General features: G+C 39.3%; 1 protein-coding gene across 1 annotated transcript in view; it reads left to right on the forward strand.

Moving 5' to 3' along the window:
* LOC139731698 (uncharacterized) overlaps window positions 1–14,985 on the forward strand; it is a 171,250-nt gene that overhangs the window by 6,339 nt on the left and 149,926 nt on the right. Inside the window, exon 2 of the mRNA XM_071642584.1 lies at window positions 4,753–4,940. Coding sequence (XP_071498685.1) covers window positions 4,753–4,940 — 188 coding nt within the window. The remainder of the gene's footprint in view (window positions 1–4,752; window positions 4,941–14,985) is intronic.

Genomic DNA, 14,985 nt, shown 5'->3' on the forward strand with positions numbered 1-14,985 from the left:
GATTCAGCTGAACATTAAAACTCTCAATCAAAAATGTCACAGGCACTTGCTGTAAAACATGATATTTTCGCCGCATGAAATTTTCACAAATTGGAGCCGACAGCCTTTTTCTCAGCATGAAATTTTCGCGAGTTGCCTCTTTGACATTCAATGCATATAGTGTAGACAAGACCTTTCACGTTCATTTTAATTTCGGGAATCTTGGCTCTCGTGAAATGCAGGCAAACATTCCTCGTTTTTACAGTATTACATAAAAATGATTCTAGTGATTTGCCTTTGTTTTCCCCTGACATGTCTAATGCTATGCTTAGTGCCAGCTGCTATATTTTGTTCTACAACAAACTGGTTTATACATTTTGCAAAGCAAAAAAAAAAAAGTGAATTGAGGAAAAGTAGAAATTCACCATATATTGTGCATGTACAGTATGACCACAGTCAAAGGTTTACAGATTAAAAATGTAATGCAGGGTGGTCCACGAGGGGTTTTAGCATGTCGCTGCAACATGCTAAAATTCTTGTGCAACATCCTAAAAAGCCAGCAACATGCTATGCAACATCCTTAAGAATTTGCAACAAGCTCAAAGTAAAAGTATTCAAAAATGTGCAAAACATGTGCATAACATAAGAAACATCAAACTACCAGGTACTTTAGATATTTGTGTGCAAAACATGAGAGAGAACATTGAATGTAAGCAGCACAAAGAGAGATAAGCAGCAAAATATTGCGTACTACGTACACTCATCGTGTGCGCTCCGCACATATTCAATTTCTGCAATATTCTCAGATTCTGAGCTTGCAACATGCTAAAATTTCAAGTTGTGGACCACCCTGTAATGAGATCCCTAGGATGCTGGTACTGTGCTCTAAATGTTATTTGGAGAGGGAGAGGGAATACTATATCTGCGTCATTGACTTTTCAGTAAATGTAGAACAATTTTATACGGTTGTGAAAATGCATTTTTAATAGATCTTTACCATGACTTTGGAATCATAGTGGACTTGTGAAGGTATTTTGTGAGCAGTTTACATTGAACTCCAGTACAGCGGGTACAACATAGATAAAAATGAACAGTCTGTCGTGCAGCACGTTTCCAACCAAACTGATCATTTCACTTTACATGGTCAAAATAAGTCTCAGTATCAAGGTCAACAAAAATAATGATAGGAACTTTTCTATTCATTTCTAAGATTGATAAGATGGGGTGATGAATGAATTTCCTTTGGCAAGGAATTCCATGCTGACTATGGTCCACAAAATGAGAAACTACACTCACCAGATTTTATAGTTTTTGTGTGTGGTATCTGGAGCAACATATAGTAGTATCCATGGCAGAGTACAGTTCAAAAGTTGAGCAGTGACAAGATTGTAGTATTTCTGATAAATATTTTGAAGAAGAATTGCTTTTTACCATTATTTTGTATTCTTTTTTTAAAAAAGAAATTACTGCAGGTGTCATAGTAAATACTGCTTTTCCAAAACTGTTATCACCACACATGTCTGTTACATGAAGGGTAAAAATGCTGTCCTTTTGGCTCCTGATAATATACTTTGTAAAGTTTGTTAAAGTAGAATGTGCCTTTAAATATTTTGAGTGCTGGTTGATAAGTGCTCTGCAGACCATTTTATTTTCGATGGAGAATTCTGTTTTGACATGAAAGTGATTTGAATAATCAAGACATCATGGCAAAAATGGTGAAAATGATCTCAGAAAGGCACACTTTTGGTAGTTATGATAAAGTTTCTTCCTGTGAAAAAAGAGAGATTTTGTCCAGATGTCGTGACAGTGGCCTATAGTTTGTATGCATGCCTTTCTCCTCTCAAAATGTTACCACGTTCGATCAAAATTTGAGACTGAGCTGAAAACTACCGTGATGTATCAAATACCCTGATTCTGGAGTCTGTGCAAGACAGGATGCCTCCACACAACAACAGAATTTCAGTGACACCTCCTTACATTCAGCTATACAGTCTACATCAATCTAGTCTTTAGATAGTAGAATCATTCAAAGAAGCAAAAATAAAAGACAAAAACTTATGAATAATTTTGTTGTTCAGTTCTGATTGGGAGCTCTTTGGGAGTGTCAGACTTTCACAAAACTGATAACATTACCCTCTATAGAGATCACAATATGCTACTGTGTATGAGAGTATTCAAAATTTTCTCACATACTTGCAGTTTTTATCTGTATGATTGGATAATCACTGATGTCTCATGCAAGTGTATATCATAACGAAGAGCAATGGTATTGGAAGATGAGGTGTAGTTTGTACAATACTGTTCAAGTCTGTGTCAAAATGTGTTGTACACGTGTGTTGTTGTCAGCCGAGATAAAGTGTATTCATAACACTTGTTATGAAAAGAAGTATGGTGGAATATCTCCCCCCCCCCCCCCTTTGCTTAGTCACCTCCAGTGTTCTTTTGATTGGTTGCGAAGTCGGGGCCAAAGTACAAAGTGCAGATCCTTTTGTGTTTGTGTGTATGTGTGTGTGTGTGTGTTTACTACATACAGCCGTGAGTGATCAATGGGTTTCAATTTTGACATTATACAGCAGGCCCAGTTTTTTTATGTATGAAAAGAAATACAGACAATAAAAGATTTCTCTTATTTTTAAGAGATATATACTGGACAGACAGCCTTTGATATATAGCCGTCCCTCAGTTCAGTGACTGTAGCAATATTCATCCTGACTGGGAACCTGTGTGCAAAAGTGGAATCCTGTAGGCCTACATTACAGATTGTACATTGTACATGCACTTGAGTGGTACAATACCATTTCTGATGCTTTCTATCTTTTTATTCTTCTTGGGAAAGTAGTGATCATATGTGACCCACTACAACAAAAGGATCCGAAAGTCGGGGAAGGACAATTTTCTGAAAATGGTATGACATTATTCCCTTACTCTTCTACTTTAATTTCATATGAAGCCCAACTTATAAAAGTACTCCATTGCGGAGATATAGCGCATGTCAAGTAGTTGAGGAAATCAGGGTTTCGAGAAAAACGCCTTCAAAGTTTTCCTTCCGATGCTATCATGATCAAGGGGAGGAGAGACAGTTTTCACCGCTTGACAATAGAAGGCATGCTCCTATCGACCTCCGCGATGCCCATTCAAGCTTATCGCCTGTGGTCTACGCAAGACCAATCAGTAATAAAGATGCCACGCACTGACCAATAAGATCACTCCCTTGTTGCTAGGGGCGGAGTCTAGCTGCGGTGCTAAATTCAAATCTTCGGACTCGTTTCTGTTACATTGAAAGTCGGAAAATCATGGCAAAGAAAAACGCTGATTTCTTACCTTTTCTTTGATCATGTAACTTTGAAATTTTGGCAGATGATAGACAAAACATTAGGTTACAAAATTATGTCAAAAACAGAAATCTGATTGTTTTGACAGATTTTGATGATGTGACTTCAAACTCGATTTTCTTGGCTCGGCCGTTAGCGAGTTAAGGATCCTTTTGTTGTAGCGGGTCACGTATCCTTAATAGTTGAAATTAAACTGTAGTACCGGTACTGTATTTATCAATGCAAAAAAAGAAAAAGAAAAAGAAAAAGCTGTCATTATTTGTTGACGGGACCAAGTTATCTTCTGTTGTTACAATGCTATTAAAGGGAAGAGTTTAAAAACATGAGGATTGGTTATTTGGAGCTGCAGATTGTTTGTTATGTAAATGTCGCATAAAGTAAAACCTCTCTATAAAGTACCGGTATCTAAAATATTAGAATTTGGATAGAGCATACATACAGTATCTTTATTGAGATGGTGCACTGCTGTCTCAAGTTACAATGTATATTACTTCCAAAAAATGATTTGTTTTGATGCTAAAAGAGAACATGAATTTTGGCATAGAACACTGTGATATATGCAATTATTGGTATTTAAAAAGATACTATTAATTGATGCGAATTCATCCCCCAATCTTAGCTATTGTCTCGGTTGTCTTGGTGGTGATGATGAGATGGAAAATATACTTCATCATCATCATCATCATCAACAACAACAACAGCAACAATGACAACAACAGCGACAACAACACATATTTGAGGTGACATATATTCAGAAACAACAATCCCCCCCCCCCACATTGGGAGCTGCCTCCATTTCAAACAATCGTCACCAAACAAGCAAACAGTATTTCAATTGTCCACATCTTTGTGCTTTGTGTATAACCTCCTCCAATATTTTTACAGTGATTTTGGGTCAAAGGGTTTCCAGAGGCCATGAATTTCTGAACTGATATAAAAAAACGTACAAATGAATATCAAATGTATATTATTTGCATATTTCTCCTTAAAGAAGAAACTCTGCAGCTTGAAACCAATATGGAGAGAGAAAAATGTTGTAATAAAGAGAGACAACAAAATCAAAAGAGCATCTCAGGATAGTAACAATTAAACAAGTAAATTGACTAATATAGGCTCTTATATATGTGAGTGAAATTGTTACCTGTCACATCAGTGCCGAAATACTTTATGCCACATATGTCATGAGTCAAGTACTATTTGCAAATCTCAAAACACGCAAAAATATATTCTCTGATCCGGACATGATGTGGACCTACAGGTATATACACTTCTCCATTTATTGCTTGACTCCATTATTTCAAATCTAACTGCTTTTGATAGGAAATTGTTGGGAAGTCCCGATTCTTGAAAAATTAGACTCTTTAAGTATATGGTGTGTATGTTGGTCAGAGCTTGGATTTTGATGAAGGCATTTTTATTCCATCTTTCCCTGTTCTTCCAGGAATACAGTTCCGATGAACGGGACAGTAAAGACGAATCCGAGCAAGAGGCATCGCGATCGTCTCAACGCAGAGCTGGACCGACTGGCAGCCCTGCTCCCATTCGACGCCGACACCATCTCGAAGCTGGACAAACTCTCCATCTTACGCCTCAGTGTCAGCTACCTGCGGAACAAGAGCTTCTTTCAAGGTTTGTTCAAGCGAGGGAGTCCCGTATAAAATGCCCCGACTGATGGTGATAGTGTCATAATTTTCTAGGGGGGAAGAAACTGTACACATATATTTTGCTGTGTTTCAAGAGCTCCTTATATTTGATTACAAATTACAAATGTGTGATAGAAGAAGTGTGCTTTTAGTTTGCATTTGAATGTGTTTAATGATGATGAATGTCTGATCGGTGAAACTGAGGAAATTCCTCTTTTTTTTAACTTTTCTCGTGTGAATATACTATCTCTTATCGTTACTAATGTGACCAAATGATGATGTATTGTATGGACCAATTCGGTTTGGGTACTGTTTTTTATGGTAATTTCTAACTGGGGGGCTTCACATATGCCTAACAGAAGATTAATTATGCACTGACTTAGCAATGCATCTGGCTCATTGCATAACCCACTGAAAGTGCTTTAATTTTTCTTTGGAAGCCCCACAGTTATGGCTGCCATAAATTACAATGCTCTGAAGTCTGATTCATCTACAGTGTATATAGATCTTTTTCATCAGTTTAAGAATGTGCTTGGCAATGGGATCTTTTTTTTAAAAAGCAGCTTAGGCCATGTTTATACTTCCCCTTTTTGGGTCATACGCATTTTTAGTTCAAAGCACGGTTGCATCCTTTCTCACTTTGATATAAACGCTGTTTCAAAATGTCATTTCAAAATGCACAAATATGTGCGTTAACGATCAGCGTTTCTGACTATTCATGTTTCATGGGGAAGCATACACGCAAATCACATATAAACGCATTTAAATGACGACATCTCCATTGCCTTTCCGGTTCATGTGAAAATGCGCGCATGAGGCCATGGCAGCTAACCTTTCGATTACTGTACTGTGCATTGTTCAACCTGCAGGTGTTAATCCCTCTAGCTCCTTGTTGGTACATGGTGTACACTGTACGTGCACAGACACGTTAATGCATGAAGAGCTCACTACCATACAGTCCGATTTTGTCAACAATTTGTCGATGAAATACATACTTGTGTTTCCTATCATTGTCTACAGTCCATACGTGTGTATTAGTAAAATAATTGAAAAGATATTAGACATGTTGTGGAACGTGAACAATGCACACACTCGATCAGGCCAGAACTTCCGAAAAAGCGCGTGCCCCAATTTGACCTGCCTCTGCTGAGGTCAACGAAGCTATCATAAACATTCCTTCTAAGCTCAAAGAAAGTGAGCATAAACAGTGCTCCCCTGAACAGCATTTTGAACCAGCGTTTTCAATCGGTGTTTTAAAAAAAGCTGATTCTGCCATTGCAAATTGAGCATAAACACATCCTTAATCTTGTGGGTTTTCAATTTGGTTAATGCTTTCTCCTCATAGTAATTTTGATCATTGTGCTATGGTAAATTGGATGCCATTTGTAGGATGATCTGCATGAATTCAGTCTTGTCTATCCTGACATTTCATGTAAAGGCTGTTTTTCCAATTTTTCAGAGCCGCTAAAACATTTTTCTTCATGAATGGTTCTGCCACAAACCCCTTAATAATGCATTCTGCTCTAAATTATGCGTGCAAAGCATGTGTATAATAGACCTTTTGGTGGCTAGAGATGAGTGACTGATATCAGAGTAGAAATTTGACATGCAGAAATTTTTTTTTTTTCTAGCCAATCCTTTCAAAAGATTATGCATACTCTCATTGCCCAGAAAAGAAGATGATGAAGAGGAAGGGGGAAAAAATAGCCTGTGGGGGTTCAAACTCAGGTCAGAACATAAATTATATGTGTCAACAGTTCTGGCTGAAAAAGTAAACCAACTGCTGTTTGCATTCTCCGCCTACCAGGGAGATATTTCTACACCAGTTACATGGCACATGAGTGATAGTCTCATTCCAGACTCAAATTAGAATATCTAGTACAGAGCTCTATAGTTCAATATTCAGATATTTGGAAAGCAGAATGAGTGATGTCTGCTTGTTCAGGAATTGTAATATTTATGATATATTTGTTTTGTTTTGTTTTGTTTTGTTTTGGGGATGTGGAAATATGCCTTTATAAAAGGATCCTCAGGTTAAGAATAGACAGACATTATAAATAGCTTGAAAAAGAGTGCTAGTTCTGCCTACAGTATAGATTGGGCTTGATGTGTGACAAAACCAGTCACATTCCAGAAAAAAAGGTTGATCTTTAAAGTGCAATGCTTAGGAAGAAGGCAATGGTGAGACTGTCCCCCCATCCCAATCCCCACACCCCCACCCCCACCCCCACCCCCACCTCCCAAAAAGAGAGAAAAATCAACAATTTTGACTATTCCATCATGCACTTATCGGATCAAAGAAGATGCAAGGGCCAAGGGTACCATTTGTAACTGGATGCCTTGAGCTCCAACATTGGTAGATATAAACTACATTCTGACACTGGTCCTGGACTTGATCATCATGGCAACTCAGCCCCTATGGTGGCCTCATTCAAATGGCAGCAAATGTTCTGGGTGCTAAAGCCACAAACTATTCTGTTCCCCAGGCAGTCAGATGAATAAAAGAGCTTTGAAAGGGTAGGTGTAATAACTTGTGGCAGTGCAGAATGGTAGCTGTAGTAGTAGTGCTAGTCATAGTAGTAGTAAAAGTAGTGAGTAAGTAGAAGATTAGGAATGGTAATAGTAGAAGTAGTTGTAGTAATTAGTGGTAGTGTTGGCCGTGGTGGTACAAGTGTAATTGTCACAGTAATGATAGTGGTAGTGGTGGTTTTGGTAATGGTGGTAGGAGTGGTAGTGGTGTTGGTAGTAGTGGTAGTAGTGGTAGTGGTATTGTTATGGGTATTGGTATTGGTATCGGTGTTGGTATTGGTATTGGTATTGGTATTGGTAGTGGTATTGGTAGTGGTAGTGGTAGTGGTAGTGGTAGCAGTAGTGGTATTGGTATTGGTATTGGTAGTGATAGTGGTAGTGATAATGGTAGTAGAAGTGGTGGTGGTAGTAGTAGTGGTAGTGATTGTCGTAGTTGGAGTATGCAATAGGGCAACGATAGATATTCCAAACCTTTTTTCTGCTGTCATTGAGGGGGAAAAGACCAAGGATACCGATGTGTCTGAACTGATGCAGATTGGAAGTCAGACAACACTGTTTGGATCAGTCAGGAAGGAAGATGTCAGCAGATTCAGCATTTAAGTAGTTTTCCAGAGCTTGGGTTTAGGGTAAAAATTATGAAAAAAAAAGGCAATAATACAAGTTCACACTTGAAATGCCCCGCAAACCATTTAGGGTCACAAGTCAGCAGGTTTGTTCAGAGGAATCGGAAGTAGGGTTGGTTTTGAAGGAACTGGGTGAAAAAAAAAAAGATCAATGAAGGTTGACAAGAGTTAGGGGTGATGAGGTGTGTTGAGTGTTTTTTAAAGCTTGTTGAAACACACATGTGGAGGGGATAGAATGGAAATGTGAAAAGATTTTGAGATGTGTGTGTCACAGAGAATAAACTTAATCCAAAAGGTTAGGGGAGATTGATAAAAAGTGAAAGATTAAGAGAAGAATTTAGAGCTCAGATGGTATAGTGGTCTGCAATCCTGCCTCAAATAACCCGTGTCTAATGGCAAGCCATGTATAGTGTAAGAGGATGAAAGTAGAGATATAGAGGGAAATGGATTTCCTCGACACGTACTGGAGACGAAATGCAAATAGAGTGGTCGTGAGGGCAGCAGACAGATGGACGTGCTTTCATTTGAGAACATAACAAGAGCCATAATGATTAGCGAAGAAGGGGGGGAGGGGGGAGGGGAGGGGCCACGTGCACAGACACATGACGGATGATAGCTTAAGAGACAGACAAACAGACAGACAAACAAAACAGCAGACAGACAGATTGACGACAGTGGATATCGGATCAGAAGTGGTTGACAGACCCAGTGTCGCATATTTGTATGCAGTACACATATCTTCCACGCTGAGCTTCGGATATGGGAGATATAGGACATGATGTAGTGGCATCCCACATGAAATCAATGTGAGCAACATTCCCAGAAATCACACCTGCACAAGAGATACATGCAGTCAGAAATGAAAATTGTCAAAATCTTGTGATATCTGATATTGCAAATTGTAATAGCGTGAGACACGACAGTGTATATAGCATTTAATGGCAGTTGACATAAATATGATTTAAGACACTTGGCATCATTAGTTTATTTTCCCAAACACATCCTCCCATCCTAGTGAGCCATTTTGGCTCCTTCTAGCCAGGTGGCAAAGAGTAAAGCTAAAACTCTGAAAGTTGGAAAAGTTATCAAGACAGAGATCCCTTTGTGGAGAAAAAATACAACCCTTACATTTTTCCAGCAATTTTGTTTCTCTTGCGTATAGATTTAATAGAGCAAGTTGAAACAGTGGGAAGGTACAATGTAGTTAACCAAGTATGCATCCTGGATGGAGGTGTTTAATAATGTAGGACCTGCTTCATATAATGGCAAGTTTAAGTTTGTAGCATATATTTTTTTTTTAGTTTAGTTTACAGTTTAGGCCAGGTTGGATGACCCTGGTCCAAATACTACCCAGCATTACATCCTCTTGACCAGTGATATACAATTTTCGCTGTGACTTGGGGTCATGTTGACTGAAAACCAACAGTGGGCAAAGATCAAATTGACCGGGGTGCTTAGGGATGTCTTCGTAGCCTTAAAATTGCCCTGAGGTATAGTGTATGCTAGATACTCAGTAGTCTCCCAGTGAATGGTACAGAACTGCAGGGAATAATTTTCCAACTCAAATTTGATTAGCAATTTCTGCTGATGAACAATATTCCAAATGATATCCTGTACACTTCTATGGAAGAAAACTGCTACACAAAAGTTAGTTTGTGTAGCAGTGGTGTAAAAATGCATAGCAAATTGAGATGCGATACCCGGAAAATTTATTCCCTTGGAAGGGATATTGACTGTGTCATACAGTAGATTTCCTTCTGTGGTATGTTTTATGGCCTTAAATTTGCCCTGCAGTTTGGGTTTAGAAGGCACTTCACTGTGTTTTGTTAAGTTTGATTAGGCTGTACCAAAGATTTTGGGACAGTCCGACACATAAGTACCGAGTTTCTGGCAAATTTGCAGTAGTTACCTTTCAAAATCTTGAAATCTTCAAAATCAATTTGGCATGTGATACTGTACTTGCAGTAATATACGTACTGATGACAATGTACATTATAATCACATTATTACGTAAACACCTACACGTGGCTTTTGTCGTGCATGGCCGTCGTATAGCGAGTTTTGCCTATTTGCATACAATACGGCTGGGCTTTTTTATTTGATCTCCTTTGGTAAATTTTACAGTCCTGTGACATTCATACATGATAATGTGGGAAACAAACTCAAGATTTAAGGGTCTCAGTAGTGGTAGTACAATGTGTAGTATGAGTGCGTCGTGCTTTCCACTTTCCCGTCACTAGGCAGACTTAAGTGTCAGATTAAAAAAACTGGGGATTGTTTCCTCATATGTCGTACAGTGCAAGTGCTGCTCTCACTTCCCTACCGGACTGCCTTGTCAGTGATTGAGTGCCCATTTCAAACTTCTGTATCATTGTTTCTTGGAAACGTCCATCCGTCTGGAATCGGAGGAGCCGGGGGATGAAGACGAGAGTAGGATGCAGGCCGAAACTAATACCTCGCCACGTAACGTGATATTTCCGTCTGTCTTGCAGTTTGCAGACAGAGTGGATGGATAGGTAGCGAGAAAGATTGATGAGTAGGTAGACAAGTACACAGATATAAACCAAAACTGGTTTGGTGGAGGGATGATGAGACACGTTGAAGTATGAAGATGCAGTGAATATATTGTTATAAGGTGTTGGTAGAAAGCACTGACTGCAGATACGTAGTCATGGTGCAGGTGGACGAATGGTATATGATATACTGGTACATACTAATGTGTCTGTATACACTTTGTATATATGCATGTTGTGTGTGTGTGTGTATATATGCCTACATATAGGCCTATATATGTAGCATGTTTGTGTATAAAGTGAGTGATAAAGAAAGTGTTATACTAACATTATATACAGTGTTTGTGTGGATAGAGAAGGAGAAGAAAAGAGGCTTGAGGAAGAGGAAAGAGGAAAGAGGAGGAGGAGGAGGAGGAGGAGGAGGAGGAGGAGGAGGAGGAGGAGAGAGGCCTAGATTACCGATAGAAAGGGCAGACATATGAAAAGCTCTGGTGCTGGTTTCTGTGCAATAAATAGCAAGGCTCCTTCCATCTCCATGCAGGCGGTGCTGTGCAGTCACAACACAGCACTAGACTGCCCCCAACTTGTACTTGACCTAATTTTGGCCCGCCGAAATCAGGTCAGACAAGGCCGCCACACGGCTCATGCTCCAGTTTCCACGGATACATGCCAGTAATGAGGGCAGCCCATGCTGGGGCAAGTGATGTGCGGACCAACGGGAGTTTATTTTTATATGTTAGTAGATATAAATGAAGAGAAGAAGAAAGGAGAGAGAAAAGGGGGAGGGGGAGGAGAGAAGAAGGAGAGGTTGAGAGAAAGGGAAGGAAAAGAGAGGAACCAAGGGGATTGTAATTGATTTGAAACAAAGATGGCTGTCCACATTCCAGTGCATTTCATGTTCTGATGTTTACTCTCTGTAGAAGGTACCAGCTTGGCTTTACTCTGTTTCTTTTTTCTGTTTTTTATTTTCATTTTTTTGGGGGAGGGGAGGGGGTCGCTTTTAGCTTGATGAAAGAAGAGAGAAAAAATTGAATTGAAAAAAATAAATAAAAGGAGTGTGTTTGATCAATTCAGCTCAATTCAGATTTATTGTCATTTTTTGATTGAAAATAAGTGTCTAATAAAACAAAATTCAGCTTGAAATTTGAAGATTAATATTCATAAAAGTCTCCTTTCCTTCAAATCGAAAAATTTGAAGTGTTTTTGGATTTGAAGGAAAGGAGACTTTTATGAATTAATAATCTTCAGGAGTTGGCGATGAACATTGTTTGGTAACTCACACAGAACATTACAGACTGAGCCATACACTGGCCTTTCTTTAAAAGAATAGGCTATACCCATATAGAGGACAAATTCACTCCCAGGCAAAGTATACATAATAGCAAGGGCATAGTATTGAGTACTTGACTGAGCAATCATCGTTACCATTAGCTCATTGAGGACGGGCAGATTTTGCTACAACACACATTTTCTGGTAGGCACTTGCCAGAGTATACTCAGGACTCATCTTTAACGGGTTAATGCATTTTATATTTTGTATTAGTGATGTATGAAAAGATGTAGACATGTCTTAAAAGGAATTCAAATTGAATATAATTCATACTTATGAACTACAGAAAAAACCACAATAAACAGAGGTGGTTGTTTATGTATGTAGCTACTGTAAAACGAGGAATGTTCACATGCATTTTAAATTCGTGAATTTCGCGAAATTAAAATGCACGTGAAAGTTCTCGTCTACACTATATGCATTGAATGTTAGAGGCAACTCGCAAAAATTTCATGCCGCAAAAAAGGCCGTTGGCTCCAATTCGCCAAAATATCATGTTTTACTGTTTGTCTTGGGGATAATTCTGCAAATGGTGAAATGATTTTCAAAGAACAGAGAAAATGACTCTTTCTTCTTGTTATTTTGGTCGGGGGAGAGGGATGGGGATAACTTACTCTAGATGTTAGTAATTTTCTTTTCCCTGAGTTGCCAATCTGGGCTAAAGGGGAAGATTATGTTGCAGCTTTATACCCAGTATCTCCGTGATATGAGAACTCAGAAGAGTTAATGTAACACCAGCTGTGGTGTAACCCAGTCATCAGCAATGTTTGAGAAAACACAGGTGACTTCGTGGATGCTAGGTTTCTGTTTGAACAAGTGCCTGTTTCTGGGAAGAAATATATATACATGCGCTTCATGAAATTGATTGTAATCAATTTCATGAAGCGTGTTCTGCGGCCGCCAAAATCAATATGTGCGCACATTGATTTACAATGTATGTGATGCCACTTGTTGTAAATGCTCCATTCCGCCAGCAATATACCTCCAAATCCAGTCAAGCAGCCTCAGTGATTCAACAATCATGCCACTATTACCTGCTAAAATCGTTGTCATTTTTTTCCCCCATGAACAATGATAAAAAATAAGAAAAAAAAGAAGAGTTTTCCGCTGTATGGTGTCATATCAGTAATCATTAAATTCGACATGCCTCATGTCACTGAGACAAATGGACAAAGAGTATTTTCTGGTCTCACTGAAGAATGGCGCGGATTTCCGAGAAATCATTGTCGATTTATATCAATTTGCGGAGAGGGCTCCCCCGGGGCTGGGTGCGTGCATTCATTAGCTAGGTTTTGTGGGGGATGAGATGAGTTGGGATGGAGGCGGCGTGACGGCCGGCCGGGGCGAGACAGTCCTGAGCAAGAAGATGGGTTCTTGGGGGATGGGGATTAATGGATGATGGGCGAGCTCGGACTGCGGATGAAAGCGGTTATTGTTTTTTTTCTCCAGACCCCTGTGCCTTGTCTTGTCAGGTTTTCTGTGGATGAGCCGGGATTCGTTTCCCTCCTCCATATAGTACTCGTTTTTAGGATCATCATTCTTCCAACCCAGCCAATCTCCTGTCAGCGGAGGAAATCCATGGAAAGTATAAATGGCAATCAATCACGTTATATGCCCAGTGGTCGCAATAGTCATGGTACATTTTTGAAGAACAAAAGAATAGAGAGAGATATATGATTATGTAATATATTAGAGAGAGGGGAAGATAAATTTGACATGGATCCCTATAGTCTGGGCTGGATTCTTATAAATCTACCAAATGATCACATTTTACTTTTGAATGTCTTTCCATCATAAACTTCGTGTTCAAGTGCAGAAATGAAAACAAATGAAGAATATAGTTTACAAACTACGACGCATGGGTAGGATGATGATGAGAGATTTATATTGCAGACCTGTTTGCACAGATTGCAGGAAAGCGTTGTGGTCTGGAGTTGTTTTACAATGGAGCATTTAGCTTGAATCTGGATGCTAGATTGTCATCTGAACGGTTGCACCTCTGGCACGTGATTGAGTAATGGCAGATAGCTCAATCTTTTCTTCACTTTTGCCTCTAGCTGAATGCATACATACATCACTATGTACTAGTACTGTGCCGAAGGGTGCATGTTTAATTGACAGGACTTACTATATTATGTGGAGACGGAGATCATCACAAAGCTGCTGTTCAGGATTTTAGTTGCAGTTGGCTATACAAATGAAGTAAGCTAGTTCCGTTTCAGTGTCTAAACACTGTTACACCGAAGACATTTAGATTTAAGGTACTGTAAAAGTGGAAATTTTCGCGATGTTGAAATTTTCGCGCAACCAGAAGCTAGCGCGCAAATAAAAGCACACGAATATTTTTGCTTGCCACATGTTCCAGTAGTCGATGTCTTGATTCCGCGGGATTAAAAACACGCGAAACTCTTCTCAGCTCGCCCAGCGCGAAAAAGTTTACAGTATATTCATATGGAAACTAATCATCAATGTGATAGCTAATCGTCTGACAGCGTATGCATTTTATGATTATAGTGATCATCCACACAGGACAATGTCATAATCCTGAAGTTCTAACTTTTGAGTGAGAGTCCCACTCAGTGATTAAACCTTGGAACCAGAAGAAATACATTATACATGCAGCACTAGCAATCAAAACCTGGTAATTTGCGATGATACAGTGGCGTATGCAAGCTTATAAACAGTGTAATGTATTTGTGTTGTGGAGGTTGACTTGGAAGCTTTAACGGTAGGGAAAGAAATAATGCTAACTTTTAGAGTACATTGCACGGCCGGTGGAGCGTTTCAAAAGTGGGGGGCACTTCCAGGTTTCATGAGCTAACAAGGGGGAAAAAAAAGAAAAGGAGGTCCTCAGCTCATCTCTCCCCTTCCACTTCAGCTTTTCTTCAGCTGACAAGCAACAAAAAAAAAAGGGGGGGGGGTCTTCAGCGGAAAAACATAACCTTACCATGCTCACACTTCAAGATCTCTGTCTATTACTTTTTTAGTGCCACTTACGCACTTCCGGTTTAAAAAGAGTTGGGGGGGGGGGCCAAA

The sequence above is a fragment of the Diadema antillarum genome, unplaced genomic scaffold, assembly GCF_040938485.1.
Source record: "Diadema antillarum isolate AM-2024a unplaced genomic scaffold, OU_Dant_1.0 scf00000022, whole genome shotgun sequence".
Classification (NCBI taxonomy): Eukaryota; Metazoa; Echinodermata; class Echinoidea; order Diadematoida; family Diadematidae; genus Diadema; species Diadema antillarum.